General features: G+C 35.0%; 4 protein-coding genes across 15 annotated transcripts; 3 read left to right on the plus strand and 1 right to left on the minus strand.

The window, feature by feature from the left end:
* The first annotated feature begins 941 nt into the window (after nt 1-941).
* Nucleotides 942-11,858, plus strand: LOC141623611 (uncharacterized). Of its 6 annotated transcripts, none has more exons than XM_074439719.1 (14): nt 942-1,187; nt 1,299-1,388; nt 1,518-1,591; nt 1,810-2,010; nt 2,972-3,210; nt 3,513-3,587; nt 3,801-3,916; nt 4,610-4,743; nt 6,510-6,553; nt 8,995-9,060; nt 9,151-9,241; nt 9,324-9,394; nt 9,542-9,832; nt 10,993-11,858. In XM_074439719.1, exons 10-14 carry the CDS (start codon nt 9,057-9,059, stop codon nt 11,856-11,858), a joined length of 1,323 nt encoding a protein of 440 aa, XP_074295820.1. In that variant the 5' UTR covers nt 942-1,187; nt 1,299-1,388; nt 1,518-1,591; nt 1,810-2,010; nt 2,972-3,210; nt 3,513-3,587; nt 3,801-3,916; nt 4,610-4,743; nt 6,510-6,553; nt 8,995-9,056. The 6 variants fall into 6 exon arrangements, with proteins under 6 accessions (XP_074295820.1, XP_074295821.1, XP_074295822.1 ...); XM_074439720.1 differs by having other exon boundaries at nt 3,801-3,893; XM_074439721.1 differs by having other exon boundaries at nt 3,823-3,916.
* On the minus strand, nt 4,736-5,636 carry LOC141623612 (uncharacterized). The gene is made up of 2 exons (XM_074439725.1): nt 5,353-5,636; nt 4,736-5,259 (listed from the first exon to the last, which is right to left on the minus strand). Exons 1-2 carry the CDS (start codon nt 5,573-5,575, stop codon nt 4,973-4,975), a joined length of 510 nt encoding a protein of 169 aa, XP_074295826.1. The 5' UTR covers nt 5,576-5,636; the 3' UTR covers nt 4,736-4,972.
* Nucleotides 11,859-12,107: 249 nt separating the features above from the next.
* On the plus strand, nt 12,108-18,695 carry LOC141623609 (replication protein A 70 kDa DNA-binding subunit B-like). 7 transcript variants are annotated; one of them, XM_074439717.1, is made up of 9 exons: nt 13,238-13,326; nt 14,194-14,346; nt 14,634-14,725; nt 17,056-17,219; nt 17,310-17,577; nt 17,668-17,770; nt 17,865-17,992; nt 18,071-18,149; nt 18,587-18,695. In XM_074439717.1, exons 3-9 carry the CDS (start codon nt 14,710-14,712, stop codon nt 18,615-18,617), a joined length of 789 nt encoding a protein of 262 aa, XP_074295818.1. In that variant the 5' UTR covers nt 13,238-13,326; nt 14,194-14,346; nt 14,634-14,709; the 3' UTR covers nt 18,618-18,695. The 7 variants fall into 7 exon arrangements, 2 of the variants coding, with proteins under 2 accessions (XP_074295818.1, XP_074295819.1); XM_074439718.1 differs by lacking the exons at nt 13,238-13,326; nt 14,194-14,346 and adding an exon at nt 15,243-15,317; XR_012533480.1 differs by lacking the exons at nt 17,056-17,219; nt 17,310-17,577; nt 17,668-17,770; ... (1 more) ...; nt 18,071-18,149; nt 18,587-18,695 and adding an exon at nt 14,855-15,125 and having other exon boundaries at nt 12,108-13,326.
* Nucleotides 18,696-18,792: 97 nt separating this feature from the next.
* LOC141621871 (uncharacterized) lies at nt 18,793-20,193 on the plus strand. Its single transcript, XM_074438032.1, has 3 exons — nt 18,793-18,965; nt 19,062-19,182; nt 19,699-20,193. The coding sequence occupies exons 2-3, from the start codon at nt 19,147-19,149 to the stop codon at nt 20,191-20,193; spliced, it is 531 nt and encodes a 176-aa protein (XP_074294133.1). The 5' UTR covers nt 18,793-18,965; nt 19,062-19,146.
* Nucleotides 20,194-20,835: the final 642 nt, after the last annotated feature.

Below are 20,835 nucleotides of genomic sequence, written 5' to 3' on the forward strand. Positions count from 1 at the left end.
CTCCTTCCTTACTTAGTTTTTGAGCTTTCCAAATGGATGAACAAGATTCAATTATGGAATCTCTCCTCAAGGATTGTACCAAGGAAATCCTTCTTAATACAAATATTAATTTGATTACTAGAATTAATATTTGTCCCCTTAAAATTACTAATATTATATGTATATTACTTCTAGTATTAAGAGAATAATATTAAAGATTTATGTGAGTTTTTAATTTTTTTTCAACAACAAAACCTAGTGAGATAAGATGTATTCAAGTCAATGAAATAATTTGAATGAATTAGTGTAAAATAAGAAGAGAAAAACTTCCTCTTTTTCTCTAGAGTGGACGGGTGGATGGAGGGGGAAGAGTGCCCAATAGCTTTTGATGTTCCTCTTCACAAGAACAATAGGTATGCAACCCTATTAGTAGGTAATTATCATGTTACCCACTAATTAAACTAATTAAGGCACAAATAATCCATCCTCTTCCATTTACACGGTTTACATATGTAAAATGGATCCATTTTAACTTTGTCAATTTGTTAAATTATATTGTGTGACAAATTGAACATGTTACTAGACATGTCTTTTAAATAATGCATTTTTAACAAAATAAAAATCACTATATAAACAAAATAAATCACATACAAAAATTAACTAGTAATTCACAATTACCATTACTTAAAATGGGTCATATAATTATAAATCACAACTACTTGTATTTATAATAACAAATTCATTCTTATTTTAATTGTTTCATAAAAAATAAATAAACCTTAATTAATAAAACAATTTAATTACTTAACACGAATCTTATTTAATCAAATTACAATAAGATACGTATTATCACTCACAAAATCATTTGTTCAATTTTAAGGAATTAATTAACTTGTATCATCATACAGTTAATCAATTAATAAGTTATCATCTAATACTCATTTATCTTCTATCAGGATGGAGTCAACTCCCAGTTGAGTCAGAGTAACAACGCGTACAGCCTGATGCAGTTTTTGTGATTTTATAATTGGAGGATACAATACCAAGCAGATGTCAATTCAGTGTGCAATAAGCTGTTGTCAACATATGTATGTGGCTATTATAAATGGTGCGACGGAAGACCATAAGGGTTAGATTAATGAAATTAACTAAAAGGCTCTCGATTATCTGCCGGGGTTTGGGGCTATATCCGCCAAATAATTTATCAGGTAAATTACTCTGTTTCGGAAACAAGGGAGCTGAAGTTACATGATGTTTTATCCTTTTATGTATATCATTTGTTTGACGACGAAAATTGATTGATGTGCTTTCTCAAACAGATGAATGCAGGAGCCGTGATGCTCATTGATATGGTGTTTTGGTTCATACTTGTGCCTTTCCTCTCAGCAAAGAACTATGATCTCAACTTTGTGAGCACCTAATCTGTAGCTCAAAACTTTGTGTTAGCTAGGTTGAATAACACTAATTTAGGTTTGGTCATAATGTTATTATTATCAAATGATATTATTTATTTAGCTATTTGTTCGTTTTGTGCACAGGTCGGCCAAAGAGATATGCTGGTGAAGGAGGTCAAGCTTGATGAGCTGATGGCAGGCAAGCTCGCATTGAGAAGGTGGGTGGTTAATCCCACATATGATTAACTCGATTGCTCACTTTTGATAAATCCGGAGAATTACACATTATGAGAGATTCTTACATATGAGACAAACCCATTAACCACAGTCAAATTAATTAAATGTAAAAAAAAGCGATAAGAGAAAAGAGAACACTAGCACACTGCCATTACAGGTATTGCGTTTCACATCATTGACATTAACCCCGCTTATGCAGGTTGTGACACAATTTGGATTTCCGTACAGTGATAGGTTCGCTAAAGGGTACATGATCATATGGCTCTTCTTCCCTCCAAATTTGCTGGCCAAAGCTTTAAAGATGCTCACATATGCGACTGCAACACATCGAGACCCTGGTATCAGCTGGAGTGGTAGGACCAAATGTTCTCTGAATGACGATGATTGTATAGTTACAATGGTATGAATACAGTCCCCTTAATCTGTTAGAAATGGACTTCATTTGCTATCTAAATATTCCTTAGACTCTTTCTCTTTTACGAATCATACTCTGAATACTCCCGTATTCTATTACATCAATGATGCTTAATTATTGTATTTGTAACTGCAAAACGACATCTTCATATGGTTTGTTGAATCATTCATTCTTTGGTTTGTCTTGGCACTTTACTTGGACAATATAATCCCAAACCCGTATGGAGTGAGAAAATCCGCATTTTACTTTTTGTACCTTGCTTATTGGATTGGCAAAGCAGGGAGTAAGGTTCAAGGTACCGGTCCTTATCTACCCCCTATATTTCAGTCAATGAGCTCCACGGCTCAAAATCTATCTCAGAGAGAAGACAGATGAGGCTTATTGAACAAAATGATAAAAAATATGTCCTTTCAATCATTTGTTTACCTAATTACATGTGCCCTGAGCTCCTGGCAAATGTACCATATTGCTAAAAATCAGTTATATGGTCACTTGGTAAGTATTATGGACGCAAACCCAAAGAACTATCTTGATATCTTGAGATCCCATATTAGCTGATATATCTATCTGAAATGGATATTGTAGTCAGTTGAAGGGGTTACTTTATATACATATGCTTTTGCCACATAGAGTGAAGATCTCCGTTTCAGGTGCATTTGGCAATCTGATCAATAGCAATAATATAAGATCAAAGTCTTAGTCAAAAAATTATTTCTGGTCGTCTAATTACATGAACCGTCAATCAATTAACAATAAATAACCAACAATGTTCACAAAGTAACTGAAGTGCCGCTTGGTGGAATTCTTGTGTTCTTGCTTTATTTTGCTTTATTTTGGAGTATTGAAGTACTACATTTCCTTCTTTCTTTTCTACCATCAGACATCATTGGTGCGTAATTAATCTAGGTTAATGCGCTCTTACATTTCCGTTTTTATTTGTAAGCAGATGTTGAAGTGTCATTCAAGGTAACCGAGTTCAAAAAGGTAGAGGAGTTGGACCCAACATGGACTGACCCACAGATTCTGTGCAGCAGGAAGGGAGCAAATGTCGAAGGTGGCCTTGGACCATTTGTATTCCTAACCCTTACCTCAGATGACTTAGAAGAGTAGACGGCCGCGTTCTTAGGGATTTTCAAGGCCACGGATAAATATATATGTCGTGTTAATGTGCAGTGATCAAAGCAGGTCAGCTGTCATAAATGTTTACCCTCTACATATATCGACTTTCTTAAGCTTATACCAGTTAGACGGGCTGGACATTCAAGGTTTCCGGTTAACTTGTATGGCTTCCAATTGAAAACTTTCTCCAAGGCCTTAGAAAAATCCGTGTCCTACCATGAGACGGTCTGGTCTTATCGAGTTAATTATTTCATTCAATGTTTCTACACGGCACTGTAGGTGGTAGTTGATAACAAATCGCTAACGTCGTTGCTCGATCTATGATCTTTAAGATTCATATTATGAACTGTGTGTTTCTCATTTTGCAGATCAAGGCCAAGAAGGCATCTTGTAGGTGGTAGTTGATCAAGGCTTACCTGAATGAGGAGATACAATTGCCCCTGGTAAGAGAGTTAATTTGTCTCGAAAATATTTCTTTTTCATCAAATAGTCAATCAAAGTGTCTGCATATTAATTCAAACAGTCATTACACATTGAGATGTTCTTTGTCGTGGCATATGCATACCCGATTTAACTGTGCTTTGTTTGGGTCATTTGTATATATGTTTCCTGGAAGTGTTTTCTCTTAGTGATTATTGTTTTTTTGAATTTAATAGGTGTTGATGTTGTCGTTTATAGCTTGGAGTCATGCTATGGAAGTTGGCTTACTGCGAAGAGGGAAGGCAAGCTCCTCTTTGTACTGCGAAATGGCAAGTACTGACCATTTCATCAGGTTCATATGTCTTGAACACCATGTTTTTACCATAAACCACAAGTGTAGTCCTTAATTTCAACCCCCTTACCCCTCCTTCCTGTAATTTGACTTTTATCAGCATTAGACGGAAGGAAAAGTCACATCCTAAGAAAACGATTTTATGATCATACTTAAATCTCAGAATGAAATTTTCCGCAGCATGCGTTCCAACCGCTGCTTATTCAGTCACGGCAAGTATCACTTTTAACGTCTTTTCAAGTGAGTCTCGGGGCGCGGAGCTTCTTAGAGAGCGGGCATGTTAACTCCAATTGAAGGAAACAAAAGGAGAAAATAAAAACAGTTGTTTTTAATTAATTATGCTCACATAAACACGGTTACAAACATTAGCTTCTATAAATGAATGAGCTTTCTTACCTCTTTATAAAACCTCTGACCAGAAAATGAACGTTGTATAATCAAGAAATGTTGATACGATGAACATACATAAACAAGAAAATGTTTGATGCGTTCATCATTAGAAATTTTGTTTTATATTTCATTGTTACTATTATCCTAAAACATAATGAATCTCATTCTTAAGAAATTTTGTTTTATATTTCAAGTCTTTTCAATGGCTTCATTGAGTCTTTGCTGTTTGCTTACAGTATTAAGTTGAAATCACATAATAAAAATTTAGGATACTTGAATTTGATAAGAATGCTAAACTTGCAGGTTCTCTTGATCAGGCAACGAGGAAAATTGGGTTACTTGGTTTAGACACTATCAGCCATCTTACCTTACTTCCTCTGCATTATTTCAGTGGCTGGTGAAATTGAAAACGGTTTATGAAGTATTAACTAACCAAGGTATCAATTTAGGTCTTCTCTATTTCGTAGTTTGAAATTTTAAAGACAATAAGCAAACACAAGTGCTTTTTGTGACGATAATGAACCTTATTCTTGCTTACGGAATTTGGTTTATTACATTCATAAGTGGGATGCCTATTGCATCTTCCCACCTACAGTTGATAACTAAACGTAGTGTTCATTAGGTTCATACAGTACTTCTTCCCTGATGTAGCATAAGAACTTTTGATTACCAAAGCTGTAGGTTACCGCTATCATCAGAAGAAGAAGATGGTTCAATTTCTCTTCGTCTTTCTTCCCTTCGTCTTTCATCAATTACTGCCTCAACATGATCAGTATAAATTTCAATCATTCTGATTGCGTCACGTTCATTTTCTGGGCGTATGATAATCTGCCCTCCTTGACAACAGAGGTCAATAACCACGATCCAGTTTAGGACTGTTTGAAGCCTTTGAAAGAGTATGATAACTTCATTGTTCAGGATATTTAATTCCTGTCGTTTTCTGTTCACAGCTTCTGCAAAAACTCATGAAGACAAATTAGAAATGCATATCTGCTTAGTATACAACATATTTAGTAAAAAATTATTCTCAAGAAAGTGTTCCTTACCATCTGAAACAAAATCAGTTGTTATTGCTGGTGAAATTTGGCTTCTATCTCCAACAATAAGATGTCTTAGCCTTCCTAGGGTGGGATTTTCATTATTCAATAGGTTCCATATTGCGTTTGGTGCCATGATGATATTTAGGCGCCTAAATAGTTTAGGGGCTTCCTGCACTATTGTATCAATTTTCAGTTGGAAGCTTCTGACTATAAAGGCATTTGCAGCCATTTTTGAAGATGAAAATTTACTTGTAATTCAACTAAAAAGAAAGCTGGAAAAATGGTGTAAAATGTGCATACAGGAGTATGTTTTCAAAATCATGGGGACTTAACAGTTTATTTATAGTGGGAATGACTGTCAATTTCAATTCCACGTGTCGGAACAGAACTGTATGTTTGTATATGAGTGTTACGCGGTCCCCGGTCATTTTTGGGTGGTTGTATAATGTTTGAGAATCTTAGGTGTTTTTTAGCTAAATTCCAATGTATAGGGGTTGTCATTTGTCAATATTTCCAGTGTTGTTAGTGTTGTTTGTATTGTAAATTTGACGCGTCTTATTAAAAATGGTTGCCAATTGTCGTATCTAAAAATGTGTCACAATGAACAGAATTGAAAATGAAAATAAATTGGCATAATTGACATCCATCTCATTTATCAAAGGTCTTATCAGAGTGAAATTGTAAATAAGATTGATTTAATTTTACAATTGCCATTTCGCTTATACAAATTTGCCCCCTGTTCTACATCATAAAACATGCTTAACATTTAGAATTTGTAAAAAAGAATTTGTGAGCATTGTTTTAAAAAGAATACAGCAATAGTATCGGTTATTCTTAACGCATAGACATTGCTTGTTAAACTTATTCGCATTACCTAAGATCACTTGTTAGTTGATAGTGAACACTACCAAATTCAGGTTCGATGTACTTATATTTTCGTTTTTGGGTTGATATACGGTGGTTTATGCTCAGTGAAATGACTTCATGAACAGTGATCATCACCCACCCACCCACAAGACAGCCCACTAATCTTTGCCCCCCTCTTTTTCTATATATATTATCATGTGTATAACCAATGTTTTGGTCAAGTGCCTTCGTATTTCTAAATTTCCTATAAAATAACAAAGTTAGCTAACATTTACATTGTTTATTAACTGTTCAAGGTGAACACCAGTATCTACAAACAATGCCAACTGTGAGTTCAAAGGTACTTTCTTGACAAATTATAGACCATGTTTTGCGTATTTGGTTAGTAGATATACATCCTTGTTGTTTTTTATCTTTCCTGTTGTCATGCAGTTGTGTTTCATGTTTTGAGTATTTATTTGCTTGTTATTCTGTTTTTGTTGTTTGTGTTTGTGCATGCAGACAAATTTCATGTTTTGAGTATTTATTTGCTTGTTATTCTGTTTTTGTTGTTTGTGTTTGTGCATGCAGACAAATTGTAACTTAGATCAAATAAATTTTAGTGTTTTTACTGAGTACACTACAGTTCTCATTTATAAGCACTTGACAAATTATAGACCATGTTTTGCGTATTTGGTTAGTAGATATACATGCATGTTGTTTTTTATCATTCATGTTGTCATGCAATCATTTCTGGAATTGCGGTTGATGTTTTGCATGTTTATTTTGTTGTTATTCTGTTTTTGTTGTTTGTGTTTGTGCATGCAGACAAATTGTAACTTAGATCACATAAATTTTACTTGTTTTACTGAGAACACTACATTTCTCATTTAGGAATTAGATATTAGTTTTAAATTCTAAATAACCATCTAAACAGATTTGTGCTAGGGGAAGCTGTTCTAAAACACTTGGTGATTATGTTATGCAGTTAATGGCGCCAATTCCAGGTGTTAAGACTGATTTTCTAGGAAGTAGATTGGATCGACGAACACAAATAGTCATTCCCTTCCAAGGCCTGCTATTACAGATAACTAAACATCTACATTTCCCTACCCCAAAATATAAGCTGATAGATGTTCAAACAAACAGTGCAGTTGTGTTAGTTTACACGGATTCTGGGCCAGAAGCATATACTTATGTAGGTGGCCCATCTTTAACTATACATAAATCCTGTCAGAAGGCTGCACAAATTGCTGTTCGTGACTTAATGGTGAGGTTTAACATTTGGATTGAGGATATCTCTATTTCAAAACGTAGGGAAATTGACCGGTGTGCTGGTCTCTATAAGTTAAAACGGCAGGAGATACTCAATCTTAGTAGGGGTATTGTAGGGCGTCCACTACTTGAGAAGCTAGGAAGGGGTGCACCTATTGGGAGTGAACAAGTTATTGTAGACTTCACTGGTATACTACAGTTGATTATCAGCAAATGTCATATCCAGAGCTCTGACCTTGAAACTATTGCACATGGTCGTTCTAAATATACTGCTTGGATGACCCTTACCTCCCTCAAAGGTAGTTATGACAGTCAAACGTTTTTCAGTGTATTGTTTGATCATATCGAGGATGCAGTGAATAGCCTGGCAAAGACAGTCATTGACTATCTCATACCCATTTACAACTTGGAAATTATTGATGCAAATTATAACCCTAAACTAACCGCATACGCAGCTATCTTGTGTGCTCCTGAAATGGAAAGCTACATGGCTGCGAAAGAGCGATTTTTAGGAATGGAGATTATGGTTCCAACTCCAAGTTTGCTACCTGTGAAGATTTGTTCGGGAGAGAAAGATTTAGGCTTTAAGATCCCTACTATGATCTCTATTCCTGTCCCACCTAAAAAAAGGCCTTACAAGACAGCATCCATGCAAATATCTGTTGAAACCAAAATGCAAAATGGCCAAAGGAAAATTTTTAAGGTCCCTGAGGAACTCCCTACAGTGTTCAAACGGGCCAAACAAAACTAGACTCCTTATGCTTATATTAGAATATTGTTAAGATATACAGCCTAGGTACAGGTTGTAGTCGTAGTATCATGTATTTTGTAACTTTTTATTTTCTACTAGGCGTAACTAATGTAACTTTTTGTCATGACCCAAATTGCTTCTAGAAGCATTAACAGGCACATGACTTAATGCACAGCCTCACTACAAGTTGTGGTCATAGTATAAGGTTGTGGTCGTAGTATAATGTATTTTTTAGCTTTTTATTTTGTCCTAGGCGTAACTAATGTAAGTTTTTGTCATGCCCTGTATTACTTCTAGAAACATTAATGGTCGCAGGACTTCTTTTGATATCCTTGTAATGTTCTTAATGTAATTTTCTTATCATATATTAAATGAAAATTTGGATACACATGTGTGCTAATTTCTTTATGTTTTATGTTTTAAAATGCAAAATAGTTATATGGTTCCTTACTATTATTGAAGTTCCAATGAAACGAAAAATGTAAAGAAAAACAAAAGTACCCATCCCATTTGACTATTATTATCCATCTGTTATGTAGGTTAAAGTTTATCATTCAATTGCATGGACCACTATAAAGTCATGAACTAACAATGATGCTCATCATAACTTGGTTTCTCAGTTTCATTTGTTCTATGTCATCTCTAAATTATTTGCTTACATAACTTCTTTTGTTATTGTTTGTTGCCTTTATTTGATTGATTTAAGTATCTGCTATTTTTAACATACTTGTACCATGATCTAATTATCTTCACGGGTATTTTGTGTACTTATACAGTGCCAAACTTTCATTCTTTAACCTCCACTTCATTTATACAAAGGATTGCGTCATCTGCCTTGATGGGTAAAATGTTTTAAATTAAATTAATTTATACACAACATCTTCAATATTTTAATACATGTATTCTAAAACATGTTCAATGATTATTTGCAGATACTTTTCCGTACTATCCAACAACACCAGGGATGGGTCGACTGAAAAGGGTGAGACAAGCTAACACACAGTATGAAGTGGGCATGTCAAGGTCAGTATTCACATTTTTTAGAAATGAAGCCCTTTTTACATAATAGTCTGTCTAGCTATTTAGTTTATTGTCTTTCGTACAGTGGATTAGGCGCAACTATTGGAAGACCTCTTCGCAGGCCTCGGATAAGGCAACCTCTTACACAGGCAGAAAGTAAGATCAAAACATTCTTATATGCTTTAATATTAGGGGATTTAGGGCCCTCTTCTATAAATATTTATTTTCCCTACAGACTTTTTAATTTATTAATTTATTGATTACTTTTTTGTTGACATTCTCATTATTTCTGGATTCTTTAAGGAGTACCTGCTGCGACAATAGGACAACCATTGCCAACCTCTCCATTGAAACTACCTCAGGTTCAACAGTGCCAAAAATGTGGTGCACACAAGCTTGGATTTGAAACAGCAAATTTTTGTTGTGGTAATGGCACCATAGAGCTACCTCATAATAAATACCCCTCTGAGCTGATAAGATTATATACTGGCAACACAGATGATGCCTTGCATTTCCAGACATATGCAAGGCTGTACAATAATCTGTTCGCCTTTAGTTCAATTGGCGGAGACTTTGACGCACAAACTCATAAAGGTATTTATGTTTTCAAATTACATGGGCAAATTTACCATCACATCCCAAATTTAGTGCCTAATAATGGGAGACCAAAGTATTTACAGTTATATTTTTATGATGGCCAACACGAAGCTGAAAATCGGGCTAATTGTTTTCCTGAATTACGGCAAGATATCGTTGATATCTTAATGCGAGTTACCGAAGCAAATCCTTATGCCCGGTTTTTCCGATCACTTAGAGAAGTCCATGTGGATGAAAACATGCAAATCGTGATAAACAAAAACCCTCGGGCAGATCAAAATGTATATAATGCACTCACATCTGACGATGTTGCAGTTATCTTGTGTGAAAACTCTACATCAAGCCTGACTGATGGACCACATATTATAGTGTCAGGCAAAGCAAACACCTCGCACCGGATCATGCACTACTATGGTTGTTATGATCCATTGCAATACCCACTCTTATTTCCATCTGGTGAGTGCGGTTGGAGACAGGGTTTGAAAAAAAAAAATTACGCCACCTGACTCCAGCCAACAATGCTGAAACTGCAGCACTATCAAGCTCTGTTGATAGCATTGAGGCACTCTTAGAAGTTGAGGAAAACCGTATGTGTCTGATCTTAGATATCCTCTTATGCTTTTCATAGTGTTTTTTAAGCAAAGTTTTTTAAATTCAATTTAAATTGGTTAGTATTTTTACTTCCCTTATATAATCATTTCTTTGTTATATTATTATATATCATGAACAGCTTCGCCTCTGGTGAATTTTATTATTGTTTATAAGACATCATTGAGTATGTTTGTCTCACTGTCATTCTAAATAACACAACTTCAAAATATGGTATACACACAGCTGTATATCAATATACCTAGGGAATCAAATCATTCTAATGTCATTCAATTGGGTTTATGTCATGTCAATAGTAGTCTTAGCTAAATGGTGATCCTACATATATCTATTCAATTTTATTACTACTCTTTATAAGATAGCATTGGGTATGTTTGCCTGTGAGAAGAGTATATTATTATATCCCGTTTCTGTTTTCAGTCAATTGTAGAGCTAGAAAATCAGATCATTCTACTGTCATTGAATTGGGTTTAGGTTATGTTAATAGTGGTCTTAGCTAAATGATGCTCTGACATATAAAAAAACGTAATTTTCACTTATTTTTGCAGGAACAATGGAGATGCATGACAAAGATGACCGCCAAATTTCTTGTAGGGAATACTATTGTTATAAGCTGCAAAATAGACCAAGCAATATGATGCTAAGAGCTGGTCGCTGTTTCCAACAATATGTTGTAGATATGTATGTGAAGATAGAGAATACCAGGCTAGACTTCTTCAGGAATAATCAGGATACTATCCGAGCAGAACTATACCAAGGAATATTAGATACCGTAGACGCTGGGGAATGTTGTGTAGCAAATGTAGGTCGACGGGTAATTTTACCGCCGACTTATATTGGAGGGCCCTGTGATATGAAAAAGCGTTATCTTAATGCTATGGCTCTTGTCCAAAAATATGGGAAACCTGATCTGTTTATCACAATGACCTGCAATGCAAACTGGCCAGAAATTCAAGAGCGACTTGCACCTGGGGAACTTTCCCAAAATCGGCCTGATTTAGTAGCAAGGGTTTTCCGTGCAAAATTATTGGCTCTAAAGAAAAAGATCACTGAAGACCAGGTGTTTGGAGAAGTTGCAGCATTTATCTATGTTGTTGAATTCCAAAAAAGAGGGCTACCACATGCGCATTTCTTGATTATACTTAAACCTGCTTACAAGATGAAGGGTACTACCGACTATGATAAATTTGTTTCTGCTGAAATACCACCTCCAAGTTGTGCAGCGCTTCATGCATCAGTATTAAAACATATGATGCATGGACCATGCGGGGAACTTAACCGTGAATGTTCATGCATGAACCATAAAAACACCATGGGAAGATGCAAATACAACTACCCAAAGAGCTTTACAGATGAAACTACAAATAATTCAGAAGGTTACCCAGTATACAGGAGAAGAGATGATGGACAATGACCGGTTATTCGGAAAATAACTTTGGATAACAGATGGGTTATACCATATAACCCTTATTTATTATCACTTTTTGACTGCCATTTAAATGTGGAAGTGTGTTCCACAATTGAAGCTGTCAAATATTTGTACAAATACGTCTACAAAGGACATGATAAGATATCATACAATGTTGTTAGTAGAGACAACGAAACAACTGTTGACGAGATTGCACGATACCAATCTGGGCGATGGGTGTCCCCATGTGAAGCAATGTGGCGCATATTTGGTTTTGACTTATTTGAGACACAACCACCAGTAATGCCTCTTCCTATACACCTACCCAATATGCAATCAGTGCAGCTACGTCCCGAGGAAAACTTGCAATCAGTAATTGCTAATGAAAAACGTGCCAGGACGCCCCTGACAGAATTTTTCAGAGAAAGCAGTAAACAAGGCGCTGAAAAATTGTTGTATGGAGAATTTACAACAAAATATAGATGGGACAAAGGTGAAAAGAGATGGATAAAAAGGAGGAAAAAACTCATTATGATTGGCATACTGGTCTTTGTTGCTCCTTCGGAAGGCGAACGTTACTTCTTACGACTTCTACTTCTGCATATTCGCGGACCAAAATCTTTTGAATACTTAAAAACAGTTGATGGATATAAATGCGCGACATTCCAAGAGGCTGCAGTTAGATGCCGATTAATTGAGGAAGATGATACAGTGAACTTGTGCTTAAATGAAGCTTGTGAAGTTCAAATGCCTTCTGCCTTGCGACGCCTCTTTGCAACAGTGCTCATTTTTTGCCAACCAAAAGACCCAACTGCATTATGGGAAAAGTACTACTCTGAGCTTTCTCAAGATTTCAAACATAAATTTCCCAGTCAACCGGAAAAGGTTAATTACCTCACAGCTTCCTCACTTGAGCAATGTCTAGAAGCCATGGGAAAATCACTCAGAGTTTTCAACCTAGATCATCTCTTAGATTCCAATGATGAGACAGTTAGAAGAACAAAAGATATAATTGATGCTCTTGATGCCCCTATTCCCCAAGATTGCATTGATTGTCGAAGCAAGCTCAACCCGGGTCAGCAAGAAGCATTTGACAATATAATTGCACATGTCAGGGAAGGGAAACCCGGTGCTTTTTTTATTGACGGTCCGGGTGGTACAGGTAAAACATTCCTTTATAATGCACTCTACGCAGAAGTACGACTTATGGGCAAAATTGTACTACCTACAGCAACTTCTGGGATAGCTGCGTCAAACATACCATCTGGAAGAACTGCTCATTCAAGGTTCAAAATTCCTCTAAATGAGGATGGATCGTTATCATGCGATATCCCAAAACAAGGAAGCTTGGCCGCTTTAATAAGAGAATGCAGTTTGATTATTTGGGATGAAGCTTCTATGGCAAAGAAGAGTAATGTTGAGGCACTTGATCTTCTTCTACGAGACTTATGCCATCCTAATCTTCCTTTTGGAGGTAAACTTGTTGTTTTCGGCGGGGATTTCCGTCAAGTACTTCCAATTATTCCACATAAATCACAAAGAGAGGCAATCGAAGCTATCTTAGTCAACTCTGTCATGTGGCCTACTTTTATTAAATTTCGATTAGTTGAAAACATGCGGGCTCGAGAAGATCAAGCATATTCGTCTTTCTTACTGGCACTAGGAAATGGAGAGCTACAAACTGATGAAAATCAGTATGTAGAACTTCCAAGGGAAATTGTTAGGGAAAGTGGTTGCAGTGGACCAGACCCTATAAATGAAATCACGTCAGTTGCTTTTCCAGAGCTCGACTTAAGAGACTTCAGTTCTGACATTTTCACAACAAGAGCTATTTTGACACCAATCAACGATGATGTTGATGCAATAAACAGTGTTTTGATAACCAAATTCCCAGGTGCTGCTGTAACTTACAAAAGTTTTGACACGATGCTTGATGATAAGTGCAATATCTACCCTGCTGAATTCGTAAACAACCTTTGTCCGGGAGGTATGAGTCCACATGAACTTATCCTCAAAGAAAACTGCCCTGTCATTCTTCTTCGGAACATACTCCCATCATTTGGCCTCTGCAATGGTACACGACTGATATGCAAAATATTTTTCCCTAACTTGATTGAATGCATGATAACCACTGGTCATAATAAGGGGGAACGAGTCCTTATTCCTCGTATTAAACTGAGACCCTCACCTTCAACAAACTATCCTTTTCAGTTCCAAAGAAATCAGTTTCCCTTAAAACTTAGTTTCGCAATGACAATTAACAAATCTCAAGGGCAAACTCTTAGTCAAGTGGCTATCTACCTTCCTAAGCCATGCTTTTCTCATGGTCAACTTTATGTAGCATTGTCTCGTGCAAGGACGGCCAAGCAAGTAACAGTAATCTCAAGCACACCACCTGAATTTCTTCCAAACAATTACGTAAGGAATGTGGTATCCTACGATGTGCTGCGCCTGGCAGATGTAATCACATAGCATCACCTACCTCCATAAGTATGTAAGCATCAACATCTATATAGATATATATCTCCTTTTTTATTTTAATGTTCAATAGTATCGCACATTAGTACTTGTCTAATTTTGTTTATTTGCTTATATATCACTGATTAGCTCCCATATACTTTAACTCCTCCAATAAAAGTTGTATAACGATGTTTCAGATTTGCGAGTTCATATATCCAAGCCTATTTAAGTGCTCAATAACTCTTTTGCATTGTATACTTTATTGTATTATGTCATCAACACATCGAAACAAACTTGTGACAATTTATATTTTTGTAACAGATTTTGTAATTGCAGTACTGATGCTCTTCCAATAACTGCTATTCGTTGTATAACAACATCCAAGATTTGAGGCTTCATGCTTATTTCCCAATGTAAGTTCTCCGTGACTCCTTCACTTTGTCGATTTTATCTTATTATGTCATTACCATACCAAAGGCCATTTATAACCACTTACCTATATGAACAATCTATGCTTTTTTTAAAAAGTGTTCTTTAAACAGGTTTTGCTAGTTCTACAACACTCTGCCTCAACGCTGTATAAAATGTATTAGATAAACAATAGGACAATGGAGAAGCAAGCTGAACTCTTATTTACCAGTTTTTGCGCACAAAAAAACCACGGAATACAGAATTCCAGAACGCTGTATTTTGCATCTAATTAGATTTTAAGCTAGAAAGCATGTAAAAATTAACTTTTACACAATCGGTACTATTCTAATGTATTGTACAAATTTATAAATGAACTCTCTTTTAGTCTTTCTTCTCTGTGCGTTTTTCACCCAGTCTCAATACATCTTTTTTTTCTTTACACTTCCACATCCATTTATTCTCGAACTTCTTTGCTAAAATAAACTCTTAGCAAGAACTCACTCAAATTATTCTTGACAGAGTTGTGGACATACTCAATAAGCTGCTTTAGCTTTAAAAGCTTCATTTAAAATTTGTTCTAATCAGTTCTAAAAGGTAAGCGACTTCCCTCTCTTTACCTATACTGTATTTAAATTACAACAATTAAATGCATAGTCAGCCAGCTTAATCTACTCCGTAATACAATGTAACATTCACTTGTAAAATTTGCAATACTCGCAAAAGCCATTGACATAACTAATTTGTTACATAATATAGGTAAATAGGAAATGGATCCTCTCCATTTCCTTTCTCTCCATTTTGTCTAACAATCTATTTAAATAATAATTACCCTTCATTCTCATTTCCCCTTTATTTTTATGCGTAAATTTAAAACAGTTAAATATTGCCAAAATACGATCCAAACCATTCATAAGAACTTGCCTCTCCATTTCTTTTTAGGAAATGGAGAGAAATTAGACTCAGATAAATAAGTGTTTGCCAAACTTATTTACCTATATTATGTAACAAATCAGTAACGAATTTAAGTGACTGAATGACATATGTCAAACTACAATGACATTTGTCAAACTACAATGACATCAACTACTTTATCATTATAATATTACTATTCCTTACAAAGCTTATATTACTATAATAGTAATAATAATTAATAAAAGAAAAAGTTAATCTATTTAATCTGTGTAATATAAAATCGCAGAAGCCGACATTTAAAGCCAAAACAAACAACTTCTTCTACCCTAAACAAAGATACAAAATAATCAACCAAAAAATAAACAAGTAGAGTTGTCTCCAAGGAAAATAAGCAACCAAGTAACAATCAAAGGTATGTCATTCGATCTCATCATTCTTCCTTCTTTACATTTAAATTGTACTGCAAATCTACACCTTTTTTATTTCTAATTGCTTTAACATGCATGCAAGTTAAAATTTGATCATTTAATATTCTTTCTATCTAACATTAATTATAAATTAGATTAAATAGGTTAGGGTTAAATTTCTGCTTTTAAATTGATGGCCAAATTAGATTAAATAGGTTAGGGTTTAATTTTTGCATTTAAATTGATGCCATACAATAATTCAACATCATGTAAAGGTTTTAACTAATTTCATGTAATAATTCAAGGCACAAAAAAATGAAATTCAGGATTTTTTCTTAACTCTATTATGGATTTACTTCTTTTCTTGATTAGATAACTCATTGTTTTTCTGGGATTTTTCTTATTTCGATTATCCATTTTCTTCTTCTCATTATTCATTAGTTTACTCTTTGTTTTCTGCTGCTGCAAAATTGAATTTTAGAGTTTACCATGTCTATACACATGAAATGATTCAAAGCTTGTACTTTAACCAAAATCTTTCCTTACTAGTGAATCATGCATTTCAAAGTATGTAATCATTGTTTCGGTTTCAATATTTCTTCTCCAAAAGATGATATGTACATGCAATCTGTCAGATTTTTTGTGTTTGCATTTTTTCATCGTTTAAACATTGTTCCAAGAATAAAACAACATGAACTGATTCTAGAGCTCTTTTCCATTACAACAGCTATTTAATTATTGCTTTACAATCTGATCAATACATAAAAAAATCATTATTATACAGATATACGACTTCACAACTTAGCTTTACAATATATGATCTCACAACTGAGCTCTAGAATCTGTTAAGTGATTATGCATGCATGCAATTTCTTCTCAAAAACAAAAATATGACAATCCATGACATCTAACAATTTCATCTTTGCCTGGTATTCGTCCATGCTTTCATCCTTCGACATCTTAATAACACCCTTTACTTATTTTATCATTACCAAATAATAACATTTATGAAGGTACCGCAACTAGCAAAATGAAAGATAGTCGCATGTGTCTAAGCGACCTTACCACATCTAGCAAGAAATACAGTGTAAAAGTCAAAGTTATTGAAAAGGCACGTCCTAAGTGCTCGGCAAAAAACGGGATCCTCTACCAAAATCTACTACTCGAAGATGAAAAGGTAATAATAATTCTTCACTATTTTTGTATTATTAGTCATGAACCAATATAGATTTCAGACACCCAAAAAATTAATATTGTATATCTGCAGGGTATCAAGATGCGTGGAATACTCTTTGGTGAGCAAATTGAGCTATACAAAGACGCTTTGGTATACAGTGGTGTCTATGAAATTTCAAACGCACCTATCAAAATTTGTCAAGAAGAATGGAGAAAAGGTCTGACTGATCTTATGCACCAAATGGGGTTCAACCATCAAACAGGCATTCGTCCACTGAACATTGGCTCAGGACCAATTCAGCCACAATATCAGAATATATCCCAGATTCCAAAAGTATCTAACGCAGCCGATAGATATGGTAAAGCAACAAACTCTCTAACAAATATACTTGATAAATATCCCTCAGAAACCTACGAACAAACAATTGAACTCTAACATATGTATGCAGATATAGTGGGAATTGTACTCTTTGTAGAAGAAGAACCACACAGCATCACCACAAAACAAGGCAAAGATTACACTGTTCGAGAACTTGCTATTGTGGACCACAGGTAATTAATATCTACTACAATAAAAACTAAGTTACAATCTGCCTTACTATAAATTTACTGCTAAAATAACTATTTCATGTTTAAAACTCTACAACACTGAACGACCACTACTTATCTCTGCATGGAATGACTTAGCTCACACTGAATGTGATTTACTGCTATCAAAAGCAACCAAACTACAGATAGTAGGCTTCACAGCATTAAAGATCACCAACCACAAAGGTCGTGTTATATCGCATAATGTAATGGATTACTTCTTATACAAATATTATTCAAATACTTAACACATAAAATTCACAGGTTTCTCTATGGCTACCACAATGTCAACAACATTTATTCACTCACCCACTGGAGATAAACCAACCACTCTTGAGGACTGGTAAGCCATCAAAAATAGCTATACTCATTCCTTTTTACAAGGACATAAAAGGTAGCTTGTACAAATGTTCCTTTATATTCAGAGCTTGCTTAACTCCTTTAATGGAATGTGAGACACCATATACTTTGTTGCTTTATATCCATCCTCTGTTGAGTCGTGTTTAGTCGAGCATGTCTGAGTAGCATACAGGTAGAGCTCTGATGACCTTTTGTTCACTACGTATCCATTTAAAGCTGTGGACACAAGGTTTTTCGCTTTTCCATTGTGCAATACAAATTCAATTATCGCAAAGATAAAACCCTTTGGTTGCTCTTTGTTTTACAATCATGTTGCAATTCAGCTTTCCCCTTTAGTAAATATCAGTTAGTTTATTTTTTGGAAAAGATAATTCTATCATACATCACGCTGATCAGTACATATTGTTTTCAATAATGCAGGCGCAATCGAAACCAAACCAAACTCACGTAAATGCAGGAACGCATTCTAACCGTACGACGCTCATTCCCAAATAAAAGAAGACAACAATTGCAACACTCTCCAAAAAAAGGTATCTACTTCATCTCATTGTTACACTTTTTAGATTAAAAAATCGTAACACATTCTTTAACATCTACCATCAATATAATATCTCACATGACCACATAACACAATTCAAGATGAGAAGTATATCCTAAAAGTTACAATACCTGAACCAAGCTTGGACAAAGTTAATGCATACCTGGGTTGCTCCAACTGCGGGAAAGGCACAAATACACCGGCAGGAAACATTTACAGCTGCACAAACTGTTCAACAGGCAATGCTATTTCATCACCTAGGTAATCATATCATTTCCTAAAAACACATTTAAAGAATAATGTCAAACTTTTACACTCCCACAACAATTTATCTATTATAAAAATCATCAAATACAGGGTGACTCTCAACTGTCAAGTTACTGATGGCACGGGAAACTTAGCAATCACAGCATTCACAACTAATGCAGAGAAGATTTTACATATGCCCGCACCCGACATTTTCAGAATGAAACACACGGTACATTTCAAAAATAATAGTTTTACACCATTTTAATTTAAAAGTGTCACTTAATATAACAACATGCAAACTATGTTTACTGAAACATCAATTTAAGTTTCAATTGCTAGCTAGAGTTAGATTGTTGGATGAATTAATCGCACTAAACTTTCATCTTATGTCTTATTTCCAGAGTATTTATTTATTCTCGCGTGTCTTTTACGTTAAATCTATTTATTTTTCAACCGTATGTTGGAATCGAAAGCATTTGATAACTATAGTTTTGCGCAGGCTGAACATGAACTTTAAAGTGTGTTAGTTCACATATTTAGCTAAATTCATCCAGAATACAGATTTTTTAAATAGTCAATTCAGAATATATGAGTTAACGTCTAATAGTGAATTAAAGTGATTATTCCATTTTTCAATGTCTAGACGTTGGAAAAATTAGTGACATTAAACCGTCTCTTAGATAGTTAAACAGATTACGTCTTAATGTTTAACTGCACAAAATTTTGTTCTTTGGAAATCGTGCAGGAGGATAATGCAACATTTGAATCAATTAGAAATCTGCTAAAAACATCCCCAATCACGATCGAAGTAGGACCAACTACAACACTTGCGATTAACAACGTTCTACAATGGGCATTAAAGGACGTGGAGAACAATTACCTACAAAACCCAACAGAAGCTGCAGAAAGCGCCAAAGAAAAAGAAGGAATGGATCTCGCTGAACACAACAACTCACACAAAAATTCCAGTGAGAGCACAGAATGCTCCAACAACACACACAAACATGATATCAGCAACAAAGCAAGAATGACAGAGAAAGCAACTGCAATTACAAATGCACCAGCCAGCCCACAAGAACACAAGAACAGAAATGTAAATTCGATCACCGAAAAAGACACGCAAAAACTGATTCAGATAAAAATTGAAGGCGTAAAGAAAGCAAATCCAAATGTTACTGCTCCAAATACTGAAGGAAGCAATCCTAACAACCAGCTGAAGATCACTTCACCAAACACTTAAACAGCAACATGAATGCAATAAGGTACCCATAAAATGTGTATATTATAAATTACTTAACTTTTGAGAACACTAAAGCTTACTAAGCTAAGTGTTCTGTTCAAAAGCAACGCACCCCCGCTTTTGATCCAGTATCTATCTAAATCCTTTGCCCTATGAATTAAGGCACATCATCTACTCTCAACCGTTACACTACTGAAACTACAATGTAAACCTTTTGCTATGTTGATGTTATAATGTAAATATCTATCTAAATCCCTTGCCCTATGAATTAAGGTACATCATCTACTGTGAACCATTACACTGTTGAAGCTACAATGTAAACCTTTTGCTATGATGATGTTCTAATATAAACATTTTCTTGTAAATATGTACTTTTGTACCTTCTGCTATGATGATGTTCTAATGTAAACATTTTCTTGAAAATATGTACTTTTTTAAGGCAACCTAAAAAAGGACATTGTGCAACGTGTCATCTATTTATACGATGCTCAAATTTAAGAAAATTACATATCTAATTTCAAAAAAAAAAATTGCAAAATAAATCATACAAAACAAATACGAAAACAATCCATGCAAATTGGGGCACCGCGCCCGGTAGGGCGCGGTGCAACAACTAGTTTGCATAAAAGGCCATGTTATCGT

The sequence above is a fragment of the Silene latifolia genome, chromosome X (genome assembly GCF_048544455.1).
Source record: "Silene latifolia isolate original U9 population chromosome X, ASM4854445v1, whole genome shotgun sequence".
In the NCBI taxonomy this organism is placed as follows: Eukaryota; Viridiplantae; Streptophyta; class Magnoliopsida; order Caryophyllales; family Caryophyllaceae; genus Silene; species Silene latifolia.